The following is a 15,104-nucleotide window of genomic DNA, read 5'->3' on the forward strand; positions in this document are numbered from 1 at the left end:
AGATCTGTTGACCAAGAAGATAGAGTAGAAGATAGAGCTTCATCAGTGAGTCAAGTCCAGAAGATTTTTGGGTCACCCTCTGTTGTCCTTGGAGAATTCACTATAGATGTGGAATTTTGGTTGGGGGTGGAGGGATGCAGTAGAACAGAGAGCAACTTTTCCATAGAACTTCTCTTTTATGATTTTAAAATCCCCAGAGAATTTCTGGGGGGAAGTGGCTGTGTTTTCCATTTGGGAGATGTTGGGACTCAAGTGTCAAAATATTTCTTCTTGGTTATACTGTAGATTAGGGGTAGAGCTGGGGCTACATTATAAGGCCTCCAAACCCCTGTCCAGGGGCACATAGCCAGAGCACAGCTCAGTGCCTTGGCATTCCATTCCCACTGGAATCAGTTTGTGAGCCTGCTCTTGGTAATAGGATCATTCCATCTCTATTATCCGTCATTCTGCTTCATGCTTCATTATTCTCTGGAACCCTGATTGCTGCTGCTTTACCAATTCCTATTGTGCTTCAATTATTTGGAGCTAAGATTTGAAATGCCAACCGTTTCCCTTCCTCCTCTGCCTGGATTGGGACTCTACAATGCCAAGCCTCTCCTTCCCCTGCTCATTTCTATGTACAGCATTCAGATCACCTCCCTTTTGATAGCCTCACAAAGTGAAGAGCTCCTTCCTTTCTTTTTCTAGGGGCTACAGGTTAAAGCATTTGTTTTGGCTCTTCTTCTTTTGTTTTTAGAAGAGGGTTTGCTTTTAATACTCCAGGATGATGGGAAGTGTTCTCTCTTGCTGGGAAAGGCACTATAGAAATGAAATATGTATTACATTTCTACTCATTTGATTATCTTCTTCCCCAAAGCAGTTTAGCAAATTAACATTGAATCTGTTTTTGTTTCTTAAGCAAAGAAAGAATTATAGCTGCTCAATTGTTCCCTAGGTTTCTTGCCTAACTTCCTTTTCCCAGAATGATTTGTCCATAAAATAAGAGGGAAAGAGGAGAATCGCTGGAGAGGATTCTGATTCTTTTGACCAATGACAGATGGCCTGGTGAACAACAGGTCTACTTTGGGAGGTACAGTTAGCTGTTTGAGTCTGTTCAACTATTTGTTCTTGAGGGGTTACAGAGGAAAAATGAAAAGGTCACAGACTTGGTCTCATTGAGGGGTTTATTGGTGCATGACTAGACTATTCTAGAAATAGCCTTTATTTTGATGATTACCTTGTCTGTGATGATTACCTTGTCTGTGATGATTCTTAGTGGGAGGCATTCTGAGAACTGGTTAGGTGGCGGCTTTTGGTCAAAAGCTAAGAATAGGCACAAACAACTTATGAAGACTGGGAGTTGGAGTCTCCCTCTAAGGAATAGGCTAGTTTCAAAACAATAACTTTGAAATAATGACTCCTCTATGTCTTATCATGTTGTCTGAAATTCCAGCATTAGGAAAGATTTTCTTCAAGTCTTGGTTATCTCCGAGGGTCTCTTTAAAATAGTAAATAACTATTGAATAGAAGTAGAAATGTCATAAGTTGTTATCAACTCTTTATAGCAGAACTATTCTCGTATTCAAAAATAGACCAAGGCCCTGCTAAATGCACCCTAGTATAGGCATCTGGAAGTTATGGGGAGTACCAGAAACAGAAAAAGTGGTACTGAAAAGAGAGATTTTAAACTGTCACCTGCTTCTCAATTTTGCTCAGGGCTGGCCCTGTCCTTATGGTCTGATTTCATAGCAGCTGGTGGAAAGAGTACAGAAAATAAAAACAAAACAGTATTTCTAGGATTCTGTCATTTTGCCAGCCTGCCAAGTAGACAGACACTGTTGACGGAGTTGACCATAAGTTCTGGTTGGAATGACTCTCAGGCCCTGTCTGGTTCTATGTAGCCATAACCGTGGAGGTAGAGGAAGTCTGGGGATTGAAGTGGCAGGAAGCCCAAAGTCCAGACCCCTGTCTCCTACTATTGGCTACATCATCAGTCTTACCACGTGATTTCAGGACAGTCCCTTCCCTCCCTTCTTTGGGCCTTCATTTCTCCATAAGAAAATGAGCCATAGCCATTGCAAGGGTTGGGAGAGCTGGAGGGAACAAAAGAACAGAAGGGAGGAATATTCCAAATCTGATGTCAACCAAGGACTGACAAATCCCCGGATTATGAGATGATGGGAACAATGTGAAGCTTCTGTTGGAGAGTCCAGAAACTTTCCCCAGAAACTGGGGAAAGGAAGCCAGGGGGAGAGGGAGATTCCCAAAGGGGCCCAGCACGTGTTTTATGTTCTACTTCTGCAATATTGTGATACTTGGTCTTAGTCTGCGGTTCCTGGCTCACAGCTCCCAAGCCCTTGGAATTTCCTAAGTGTTGAGACTGATAAAGGTGTCTTTTGTTATGTGAATGAAGTGACTTTTGGAAAGCACTGAAGGATGGGACTGCTTGTCAGTACAGCCAAACACATGATTAGAAGGTTGGAACTTTGAGTCCTACCCCTTGACCAGGGAGCAGGGAGGGGCTGAAGGTTGAATCAGTCAATCAAGCCTATGTATTGAAGCCTCCGGAAAAACCCAAAAGGCTGTGTTCAGAGAGATTCTGGGTTGGTGAACACATGGAGACTGGGGAGGGTGGCACACCTGAAGGGGGCATGGAAGCTCTGTGTCCTTTCTCCATACCTTGCCCTGGGCATCTCTTCCATCCAGCTGTTCTAGAGTTCTATTTATTATTTTATAATAACTTAGTAACCAGTAAGTAAATTGTTTCTCTGAGTTCTCTGAGTGGTTCTGGCAAATTAATCAAACCTGAGGAGGAGGTTCTGAGAACCTCTGATTTATAGCCAGTCAGTCAGAAGTATAGGTAACCACTTGGGTTTGTGACTGGTGCCTGAGTTGAGGATGGGGACGGTTTGGTAGGATTGATCTCTTAACCTGTGGAACCTGATGCTTTCTCTGGACAGGTAGTGTTAGGATTGAGTTAAATGCTCAGACATCCTGCTGGTGCCCAAGAATTGCTTGGTTCTAAGTGTGGGAATGTGCACCCCCACACACATATATTGGAACTGGTTTCAGAACATCTATTTAACTTCCATGTGTGAATTTGAGACTCATTCAAGGTGCTGGCTTGCAAATCCTCAAGACCTGAGTTTACACAGCTTCTGTATAGCCACAGAGAAGTCATGCTACTCCTTCCTCCTGCCCTGTAGGAACTGTTCTAGGAATGACACAGAAGAAAACTCATGCCCACTAAACTTCATTCACAGGACTGTACTGTTGCCTCACTTAACTATATGTGTTTCACAATTCCTCAGGCTGGGCCTATGAATGTGGCTGGGGAAGTGTCACTCCCAGATTAATAGTTTAATTGGTGTCCAGGGATGAACAGTAGGTAGGACAAGAGTCAGCAGTACAATCATTTGGGGGCTCCAGCAGTCACTCCTCATTTGGAAATGTCCCACATGGGGATGGTTACTGCCTTTGCAAACTGGAAAAATACATTTTTATATGTATATAATTTATGTTTTTATAATTTACGTACACATACACATTTGTTATTTCTTTTTTTTAAGATTTTTTATTTTTAAGTAATCTCTACACCCAACGTGGGGCTTGAACTCACAACTCCAAGACCAAGAGTTGCATGCTGTACCGACTGAGTCAGCCAGGCGCCCCTGTTGTTTCTGAGGGGTGATTCTGTTTCCCTGATGCAATGCTAGGAAGCCTATCCTCTGCCAATTAGCCAGCAATTGTTTGGACACTTCCTTTGGTATTCCACATATTTTATAATCTACATTAAAATCATGGGTTCTGAAACATAGTGAGGCAGGGATTTGAAAGGGAGCGCTTTTGGCTGTGTGATGTAAATCTGTTTCTCTTTAGAAGGACAGGGGGCATTTGGATGGGACTTCTAGTGTTACAGCCAGGCATGGTAAAAACTGTGCCCAGAATTAGAAATGAGTGAAGCAAATTATCCAGTACTGGGGCCACCAGAGTCCAGTCCTGAACTTACAAATAGGTCACATTCTAGGAAGAGATGGACCTCTCCCAAGGGGCCGACTTCAGGACAAAACCTTCAATAGAGAGGCAGGGGAACCTCCGCTTTCCCAACATACAGGAATAGAAGAAGTCTGCTTCGTGCAATAATCTCATCATTTCTCTGTCATGAGGGAAGAAACAGAATTACTACTGAGATTCCTCTGTTTCTCTCAGATGAGAATCTTTGGAGGAAAAGAATTTGAATTAATTTCACCTTCCTGGTTAGTATGATGCTTCAGTAAATCCCTTCAAAGTACCAGTATTGTTTTGCCTGAGAAGGCGGATGGAAATATACTTGACATTTAATCTGTTTCCTGTCCTACAAAGCAAAGTTGGAGCCAGAGTGAGGAGGAGGTAGGATGGGGAGCCAGAGTAGAGACTGTATCTTTTTGTATTGGTTTGGAGAAACAGCATAGCTCTCTAAGGATGGATGCTATTATTATTATTTGGTTTTGCCATTGGTGGTGGCAAGATTAATGAGAACTCCATTTCTTCCAGTCAACTCTACATTCTGTACATTCTACTTCCATCTGCTGCCAAATCCAGAGCATACATTCCTTCTTAGCCCACACCCTCTTATTTCAATAAGAATCAATAAAACACAGTAGGAGAATGGCCAGAAATCTGATCCTCTTTACTATTTAACCTTAAAAGAGCTGTTTCTGCAGAAACCACTGGGATTGCTATTTGGTGAATAGTGGCACTTCTTGGATAAATGAATTGCAATATTTTGTTTAACTAAGCAACTGAAAAGTTGGAATATTAAGCAAAAACTTACACTGGGCAAGAAAGATTGTGAGAAACTCTTTTTTGGGTTCTCCACCACATCCTGCTGCCCATTCATGGGTTTTCTGTACTCCCACCCCAATACCACCATCACCTCATCTGGGAAATTAAATATCATGTTAGAGCTGGAAGGGACCTTTAAGAGAACCTAGTTCAAACCCATCATTTCACAAATTTGCAGACAGAGGGCCAGAGTAGTTAAGAGACTTACCCAAGGTCATAGATGTAAGCAGGGACAAGCCAAGACCCGAACCCAGGTCACATTGGCCTTTATCTACTACTTTCTCTATTATACCATGCTGTTTGTCAAAATGTATGGTACAGATGCCAAACAGTTTCTCCTAAACTAACCTAGATTCCAGATATCAAGTTGTGGTCAGCTTTTTCTGGCTGCCTAAAGGAGGGTGGGATGTTGACTTGAGAAAAGTCCATGAGCTGATGTCATCCTGATTTTGAGTTTGAGCCAAAGCTTAATTAAATATATCTTGGTTATTATATTGTAGTGTTAGTGTTCTGGAATATCCCATCATTTCTTTTGGGCTCATTTTCCTCACCTCTAAAATGAGGAATTTGGGTTGAATTATCTTTAAGGTCCATTTTACTTTTAAAAACTGTGGTTCCTCTAAGATCATTGTTGAAAGTCACATCCACTCCTCCCACCCAGAATTATTCATGTTCAAGCAAATGTGGTCTTTAGCATATAATCTTCCATTAGCCCTCACATGGGAGAAGTAGGGTTTCACTATGGATTCCTTTTTTTTTTTTTTTAAGATTTTATTTACTTACTTATTTATTTATTTATTTATCACACATGAGCAGGGGGGAGGGGTAGAAGGAGAGGGAGAAAGAATCTCAAGCAGATTCCATGTTGAGTATGGAGCCCAACTTGGGGCTCAGCACAGGACTCAGCGTGGGGCTCAATCTCATGACCCTGAGATCATGACCTGAGCCAGAATCAAGGGTTGGATGCTCAACTGACTGAGCCACCCAGGTACCCCTTCACTATGAATTCTGATTGCATCTCGAATAGTGTTGTAGTCTCCTGAAATTCCTTCAGATGGCTCAGACCCTCAGGGAATCCTTGGACCAAAGCTGTGGGGAAGCTGTGGGCAGAAGAGCCAGGACTTCACCCATTTGTCAGGAACTACCCAGCTTCCCAAATGTGGACCTTGTCTGGGAAGTAGACCAACTTCTTTCTAGTGGCCTCAAGAAATGGAAAATGAAAAAGAGATGCCCTGGGAGATAGCTCATGACAAGTTTCTTAGTGGGTCTGTCTGCTCCCTCTGCAGAGAATGATATCTACTTTCTGGGGTCAGCCTTACCCTGTTCTTTAGCAACCACTGTAAGGCAGTGGAAGGCGTTGGGAACTTGCCTGTAAGTTTGTCTTCAAATATGGGTGTGGGCTCCTTTCACTATAGGTTCTCTAAATTTGTTAGTCATAATTTAAGAGACCCACACACATAATGAATTTTCTTCAGTTCTCAGTGTGGGGAGGAAATGGTAATTTTGTTGAAGTGTTGGGAGTGCCACCTTACCTGTGTTCTCTCTGTACAGTATCAGAGGTTACTTTCCAGGATATCTTTTTTGCCTTTCCAAATTCTGATCATTCATTGAGATCAAATCATACCCAATGTTAAAACTGTCTCTGAAATGCCATGAATTTATAATCAGTAACACATGATTTCATTATTCTCTCTGCAGTTATGGTGAAAGCTTCTTCAGAATAGGAAAAATGTTGCATACTTTTGATCTATCTTATGGCTTCTACATGATAATATGACTTAATACATGGATGTGTAATAATCAAGCAGTGGGACCAGGTTCTTCTGGAATCAGCCTTACTATTTTATAGTCTTGGCCTATGGAATTTATTGACATAGCTTTCAGGTTACACATACCAGACCTTCATGGTGCTGGGTTTCGTTCGTGGTGAGCACCAAACACTTTGAAACCTATAAAGTCACAGATGCTAAAATCCCACCACAAGCCATCAGAATCAAAATCTCCAGGGGGCAAGGCCTGGGTATCTATACTTTTTAAAAGCTGCTTAAGTGAGTCTAATGTACAACTGTGATTGAGAAAGCCTGCCTCATGAGGACCACTCCTTTTATGGAATTGTGCCGACAAAGGTTTCCCAAGTACAGGTGTCACTCACAGACCCAACCAACAAAAGGACACACACACATCATTATGGTAGGATGGTATTAGGATTGTGTCTGGGTACGCAGGAGCAGGTTACATACAAGAGGAGGATAGCCTGGGGTTAACATAACATTTTGTACAGGGATTCCTCATTGAAAGGATTTTTTAAAACCCTCCAACATAATGACCTTGGGGATTGAGGACCAGAAGAGAGAGAGTAGAGGTTTATCAGAGAAATGGAGCGACAAAGAATGGAGCTAGAATTATGGGTAGGTGGCCATCTACAGAGTGTGATTTTTAAGGGCCTATTGACTTAAAATTCCATCATGAAAAAACTCATTCCTTTGGTTTAAAACTTTGTCTCCTGTTACTATGGAAATACCTGTGAATCACATCTGACTGGATTCATCATATCCTTACCTGAGAATACATTGTGATAGGGTGTGGGGAAAGATCTGGAAAAAGTGGGTGGAAGGCTAAGGAGCTTTTGCCAAATGAGAAAACACACCAAGCAGGGCATCTTGCAGACAGTGGCAACTGGACAAATATTAACAATTTGATTTGTTATCATTTAAAAGAAAACTGCTTGAAACGAAGACAGACTATTAAATATTCTGTATTTCCCCCTAACTGCCCTGCTGAGATGAGGAGCTTCTTGGCTCTCCCTGGCCTATACTGCTAGCTCCTGAACTGAGAAGAAAGCAACAGGAGAGCAGCCTCATCCCCCCCCAGGGAGGTGGCCTCATGGTCTAGGCTGGCCCGAGAGTGAGGGCTCTGAGCTCCAGCCCGAGGATTTTCCTCTGACTCGCTGTGTGGCCTCCAGCCAGTCTCCAAGCAGCTTCAGTTTCCTTGTATGTCAAACCAAGAAAAATACCTAACTTCCCACCTCTCTGGGGCATTGTAAGACCCCGAGGCTGCCACTTTCATTACTGTTTGTCTGAAGACCATAAGAAGAAGGCTTGTAGAGAAGTTTTAAGACTAACTGTTTTTACTATTAGCATTATCGATATGAAAACTCGTGTAGCACCAGGTGGAAAGGAGAATGTTTGGGGAGGGCAGAAAAATGGAGGACACAACAGCCCTCAGAAAAGCGGTGTTTGTAGTGCAAGAGAAACACAAAAGGGGGGTTGGGGCGCAGGGGAGAGAATTCTACAATTGGTACCAGATGCCATCAGAAGCTAGTAACCTGACAAACACCGTCCTCATAAAACAAATTCCTTAAAAAAGGAAGCAAATGGAAATGTAAGCTAGTGAAAGAATTTGCAGCAGCTGCCCTAAAACCATTTCTCACTTCATAAACAGGTCTGGGTTTGGTGCCTTTTTTTCTTTTTTTGCCTTGGTCTTATTTCATGCCACTTCCCCTCTCTAACACGCTCCCCTGTCTCACTCTTCCTCCTCCACTGCCAATGCTGGAAGGGCTTCTTACACCGGTAGTCATAGCAACAGCAGTTAATGGAGCCCCATCTTGATGGAGGGAAGCTCATTCAGAGTATTTGTTCTGTGTCTTATCTCAGCACGTATTTGTCCTCAGTGATGACATGGATTAATTAATTGGATGGAGTCACTGAAAAACAGCACATACTATTTCACATTAATTTCTTGGCGACAAGCTGACATGAACAAGAACTTGTTAATAACTGTGTTTCCTAGTACTCTCTGCATACCACGCTGAAGAAATATGACTTTTTGTGGACATCAAGGAATACAGCATCTCTGAAACTTGGAGTTCTTTAGGCGTCACTAATGAGGTGTACTGATCTCACCCCATGAAGGATGGTCAGGTTTCAGATCCCTTATCCAGATAGGTTCAATAAAGACTCAGAGACAAAGATTCATTTCCTATATTGCCTACGCAATTATCAGCATTGGATTTGGGGAGTTTATGTTGACAATTAACAGCCCCTACCCCCCAATTCATATATTCCTCCCTCCACCAGACTCCATAGAGTGAATCTGAGGCATTCCATACCATCGAAGGGATAATAAGAACTCAAAAGAGTAAAAAAGTTTTTTTCAAACTACTCAACTCCAACACCTCTATCCTATAGCTAATAAGCATAGATAAAAGAATGAGAATGTCACTGACATATGATTTAAATCCTATGGCTACAAGATAAGAAGCAGCAACTTTAGCATATTCAGATCAAATCCATCCTTTTTAGATGAGTGCTTTTAGAATCAATTCTCAATTATGTCAAGGTGATATGTGCATATTCAATGACATTTTATTTTTCACTTTCTTGTATTGTTGCCCAGCTTTTTAATAAAGTCATTGACCGCTAACACAATTCTAGGGCAAATAGGGCAAATTAATGATGATGAGCCTCACGGTAGCCATTTTGGCTAATATTTAGCACCACTGGTAACAGCATCATGAGCAAGAAAATATCTCATTGGCCTCCCCCACTAGATTATGATTTCCTTAAGGGCATGATACTTATCGTACCCCCAGTACTCAAGCCAATGCCTTGCCAACAATAAGTGCTCAGTAGATGTTTATTAGTGAATGAATGAGTAGGGCAAGATGGTTGAATCACTGTTTGATGATAATATTTTTGTGTTTCAGAGTCCCATCTGTCACTTTAGAATTAACAAATTACCCATCTTAATAGCCATTGACTTACTTTGCTGTCTGAGCAAATTTAATTCAGCAGAATTTTCTTGTGTTTACTACAGCAAGCTTTATGGTGAATATAAAAGTGGGTAAGAGTCTGTATTTGTCTTCGAGAGGTTCATAATCTAGTTGGGAGTTTCAGCACTTAGGAGATACTCAGCTACTAATTGCCTTGTAGATCAAAGGATGAATAAATGAAAGAGTAAGCAGATGCACACATGACTATAATATAAGATAGAGTATTAGAAGTGTTAGAAGGAAATTATTTTAAAAATTTCCCTGGGAGGTTCAGAGGAGGAAAACATCTAGAGGGGCTTCTTGGAGAAGAAAAGCCTTTTAGAAATCTCCACAAATTGAACAAATGTATAGAAATGGGAAAACCAAAAAGCATGGATGGCAAACAGAAAACAAGTAACTGAGGGTGGGACTTCAGCCATTTGCAGTGGAGCAGTAGAGGGAATTAACCCAGAACAGTAATAACCCTGTGGGATATATACCATTATTATCCCCTTCTTATGGGGGAAGGAGCTAAAACACTGGGGAATGAATAACTCAGCCATATCACATAGGTAGTAAATAGTGGATCCAGGATTCAAAGTCAGACAGCATGGGGCCAATGCTCTAATTTTTCTCTGGTTCTGCCTTGGGAAGAGGGTAATGCTCTTTTTGCTCTGTTGCATCCTTGTTGCTGTTACGGTCTAGACCTGAATTTGGAGAGTTTAACTCTCTCTCCCATTCCTGGCTGATTGACCCTAGAGATCCAGGCAGTGGTCCTCCTCTGCTGAGATGATGTCCTGGAAGCACCTAGCACAACCGTCAGGCATGTGGCAGAGATTTAATATGTGTGAGTTTCCTCTTCCTGTCAAGGGCTCAATTTCTGATTAGCCAGTGCTGATTTTCAGTGGTGTGTAGTGCTATGGCTCCAGTTGTCAGAAATATTTCCATACCAACCAATAAATGTTGACTTTTCTGCCATCTCAGATACCCAGACCCTTCATCCAGGGCCCTCTGGAATCAAACAACTAAAAGGTTAGTACCTGACACAACCAGGGGCCCCAAGGATTCACTCCTGACCTGGGTCTGCTCTGATTGTTTGGGACCCAGAAGTACTGGTTGTTAAACATTTTGAGGATTGCTCTCTGATCCAGCCATTTCTGATGCCATCCAGAGCTCTTGGGACACATTCCCCACCTTGTCCTGTCACCATTTTGTCCTGTCACCATTTGTCCTCCTGGAAAAGCCGTGGAAAGTCAGTTAATCATTCATTACTTGTTAACTGATATTGTTCTTGTTTATTTCATGTCGCAGGGTTCCAGGTCACACAGAAGGAGGCGATGAATTCAATGTAGGTTTTGGAGAAAAATCATTCTCTTTGGTTTAGAGGCACTTTCCAGAGGAAGCTGCAAAGTTTTTGCTGCTGCCTGCTGGTCTGGAGTCTAAGATGCTTTTGTTTCTGTCGTCCCCAGCTGTGTCCATCGGCCCTGTGGGGAGCAGGGCAGCTGTGTGCCATTGCTGCTTGATCATGCCGATATGGTGAACTGTACCTCTGGTGGCCCAGGTCACATGAAGTGTGCTATTACCTGTCAAAGGGGGTTTGCCCTTCAGGCCAACAGTGGGAAATACCTCAGGCCTATACAGGTGAGTTGGAAACCCGTGGTCATCAAGACCAAGCTCCAGGGAAGGGAAGGGATTTATGCTCCCCTCCCTGGCTGAATGGGGGAAGGGCAGGTGTTTTTAAATCACTTGAAGGAAAGATAAGGACTCTAACAAGCAAGGAGAGCACAGCTTCACAGAAATGCAAGGTGCAGTTCCCATTAACTAGGGTGTCAGTTTCTCTCATGCAGACAGCAGGTAGGGACGCTTATCCCGTTCTCGTCCTCCTTTCCCTGTCAGAAATCACAGTCCCACTTTTGCCTTCAAGATGAGAATTTCACAGTTTACATTTTCCCACAATTTGTAAGCAAGATAGGTTGTAATCAGTTTGTCTGTGGCTCATAGTTTGACTCCCAGCCTTCTTTATATAAGAAGGCTGGAGAAAGAGTCTGATTTTCTTCCCTCTGTTACTGAGGTGGGGATTATATCATGATTCTAGCTTTTGCCTAATTTTCCACATTTCTCCAAGCTACCATAGCACCATTTCCAGCATTTGGAGGTAGTAGAATATATTAGTTAAGAGCATGGCTCAGGTGACAAACACGGAATGAAATTTTGGCTCCACTGTTTATTAGTTATATAATTTTCAGTAAAAACAAACAAAAGAAACTAGTCTCTTTAAGTGTTCTTCCATATTTGTGAAATAATGAGGACAGAAGTATTTATGTCATTGAGTCATAATGATGACTGATTGGAAATAATTGAAAAGCTTCTAGCTAAATGATAGATAGGCACATAGCCCTCATTAAGCTGCCATTACTATGAGCATGATAATGTATTCTCAACTAAGAATTCTGTTTTCCATCTTTCCTTTAGAGAGCTTTCAATGCTCTACAGAGGAACTTTAAACTTGAAATCAGCCCTTAGAAGACATGACCATCATATGAGACAGAGAAAGGATGCATTAGGGAAAAGATAATGGTGCTTGAGGAGAGAACCAGAAAGACATGGAATGATGAGGAAAGAATGGATGCATGACTGATAGTCAGGTATCATTGGTGCAAAAGATTGGAATTGCTTGTATTTTGTACCAATTGACTACTTAGCAGGTGGTAGATTCATGGAAGAATTTCACTTGCTTAGAGATGGTCTGAACTCAAAGACACAGTTGTTGGTTTCAGGTGGTTTAGGTTCTGCATAGAGAGAAACAGTTTTGATAGACCTGGAGACACCAGCTCCTTGGTTGATGGTGCTTTGGTCAGAAAGGCAGAGCTCTTGTCCCCTGTTCTTCACCCAGCTTAACTTACACTAGAGAAGAGATAGAATGACAAAAAAAAAAAAAAAATAGGGACTGACTCCATTTGTGTGATAGGTAAAGAGAGGGAGAGAAGAAAAGACAGTGTTTGCAATGCATTACAATTAGGAGCACAGTCAAGACAAAATGGACAACACTTAATGAAGCCAGGAGAAAAACCAGGCAATATATGCAGAGTTCGAGATGGATTCTGTAAGCGATCGTTGTGGTTCGAGCCAGGCTTCCACGCTGTGATAAGTGTGCAAGGGGCAGTCTGGGTGGGGAGGAGGAAGGTGGGAGCTCACCCTCTGCCAACCATGTGGTGGAGTCAGCAAACAGCTCTCCAGCTGACTGCTCCTGTCACCCGAAGCCAGCCCCACTAAGGAAATTATACAATCCCAGCTCGTGATCACAAGACAGTGGGGATATTTGCTTTTTGTTGACATAAGAACTGAAACTAAACAGAAAAATGTGTCTGGCTTTGACTTGGGTCCTTCTGGCAGGCAACAGGGAAACATTGGGAAGAGAGAGGCACAGCTGGCCAGGAGTGGGTGTCAGGGGTGACAGGTGCTTTCACCAGTCATTTTACCTTTGGCTTCACTGTCACTGTGGTCTTCTGGCGGGATGGCTGCTGAGCCGCAGAATGGGGCTGCAGAATCTCCCCGCGCTCTCTTTGACCTGTGGTAACCCATTGGCTGGAGTGATGGCTGTGCTCTTTCCCAAACAAGCCATGAGCTTCCAGGTCTCTCAGTCCCAGCTCACTCTGTCCCCCTCACTCTGGACACGTTCTTCTCCCCTTTCCCTCGGCAGCTGGGAAGTCCTGCTCATCCTTCACAGGCCAGGTCCTGTATCATTTACTCTGTGAACCTCCCTGCAGACACTGGCCTCCTGCTCGTGGAGGGACAGTCCCTCCTCCAGCCCCCATGGTGCTGTCTCACAGAGTGAGCACCTACATAAAATATGGCTGCCTCTTTTTACATTTTTATGTTTTCTTTCTTCTTGGTCCCTGTTCCCTACTTCCTTTGTTTTATCATTTCCGTTCTTTGTATTGTATTCTCGCAAATCACTACAGAAAGAGTAGGCTATAATAAATAACAATGTATATCTCTTGCATTTTCCTTCCATATTTCCTTTCCTCCCTTCCTCTCTCTCTTTCTCCTTCTTTCCATTCTTCTCCCTTTGTTTTTCTGAGCCATTGTTTCAACCTATGATTTGCTCTGCTGGTAGATGATTAGCTCCTGGAGGGTGTCTTGTTTATCCAAACCTAGACAGAACTTGGCCCTTCTAGGTGCTCAATAAATGTCTCTTCATTTATTTAGTGATGAGGAACTCCAGGGCTACCCCACAAAAATGACAGGCTCAGGGAAAGGGCTGGAATCTCTCCAATTTAACCAGAAGATTTGGAAGGTGCCTTGTATGCATTGATTCTCAGCTGTTCTTAGATACTGTGCACCATTCTCAGTGGAGGTAATTATGTTCAGGAGCATTATCAGTTGGTTTATCAGCCAGGCTCCCAGCAGGAAACAGATGACATGCTCCGAAGTGGGCAATTTGAGGGAATTTAATACAGGGACTACTTATGAAGGTGGAGGCAGGATACAGGGAAATTACAAGGAGTTGGTGCAGAATCCCAGGGTCAAGGGGTGACATCACCAGTAGGCCTGAAGAGTTGACTGCAAGGAGCAGGGAGCAGAACCCACAGGAAGAGAGTAGGAGAGGATGGAGAGGGCTACCAAGGGACGAAGCCAACTGGCATTACTGGAGTAGGAAGAATAAGCGTCCAGACCTCCCTTTCCCTCCGGGCTCTGCAATCTCCTGCCCGTGGGTCCTGGGTGCTAGGCCTGGGCACAACCAGAGGCATGAAACCCACAGGGGCACAGAGCATGGTGGAGAAGGGCATAGAGTGGATCCAAGAGCACAAGGGAGGCAATCAAGAGTTGGCCTGGAGGAGTGTCTCCAATGATTCTCTTACACTAACAGGGACGGTCAGCAGCAGCCTACCTGGGTATTGAAGACCTATATCAAGCCAGTAGGGCCTAAGGAGGGAACAAGGCAAAATCATTTTACCTATTTTGAATGTTTGCACAAATAATCACCAGGATTCCTCCAAAGCCTGGAAACTACTTTGATAAGCTTTTTCATGTGAACTTGATGGAAAAAAATTCTCTGTTTGTAGAAGGAAATTCTGCTCACATGTTCCTCTGGGCACTGGGACCGGATTGTGAGCTGCATGCCCCTTGATTGTGGTGTTCCCCACCCATCTTTGGTGAACTATGCGACCTTTTCCTGCTCAGAGGGAACAGACTTTCTGAAACGCTGTTCAGTCTCCTGTGTCCCACCAGCCAAGCTTCAAGGTATTGTCAGCCAACCAAGAACTGAATGCAAGTTCTCTTCAGGCTCTCTCTCTTTGGGGGTACTTTAGGGATTTTTTTTCTTCACCCCAGTACTCTTCTCATTTGCTCTGCTGTGCCATCCTCTTCTGATAACACCACCAAAGTGCCAAAGGGCAACACCATTTTTGTCCCGATGACATACAAGAATGCCCTGGCTCAGATCTCATGAATGAAAGACACGTAGACTTCCCTGTTTTTATTTGATTGTATGTCCTCTGGAATCAAGCTGACTCACAGTGGCCTGATCATATTAATAATCAAGAAACAC

At 43.1% G+C, this 15,104-nt stretch overlaps 1 protein-coding gene across 1 annotated transcript in view; it reads left to right on the top strand.

Annotated features, from left to right (window-relative positions):
• Positions 1-15,104, top strand: part of PAPPA2 (pappalysin 2) — a 293,756-nt gene that overhangs the window by 202,762 nt on the left and 75,890 nt on the right. Inside the window, exons 15-16 of the mRNA XM_036117179.2 lie at positions 11,023-11,194; positions 14,620-14,797. Coding sequence (XP_035973072.2) covers positions 11,023-11,194; positions 14,620-14,797 — 350 coding nt within the window. The remainder of the gene's footprint in view (positions 1-11,022; positions 11,195-14,619; positions 14,798-15,104) is intronic.

This window comes from Halichoerus grypus, chromosome 7 (genome assembly GCF_964656455.1).
Source record: "Halichoerus grypus chromosome 7, mHalGry1.hap1.1, whole genome shotgun sequence".
Classification (NCBI taxonomy): Eukaryota; Metazoa; Chordata; class Mammalia; order Carnivora; family Phocidae; genus Halichoerus; species Halichoerus grypus.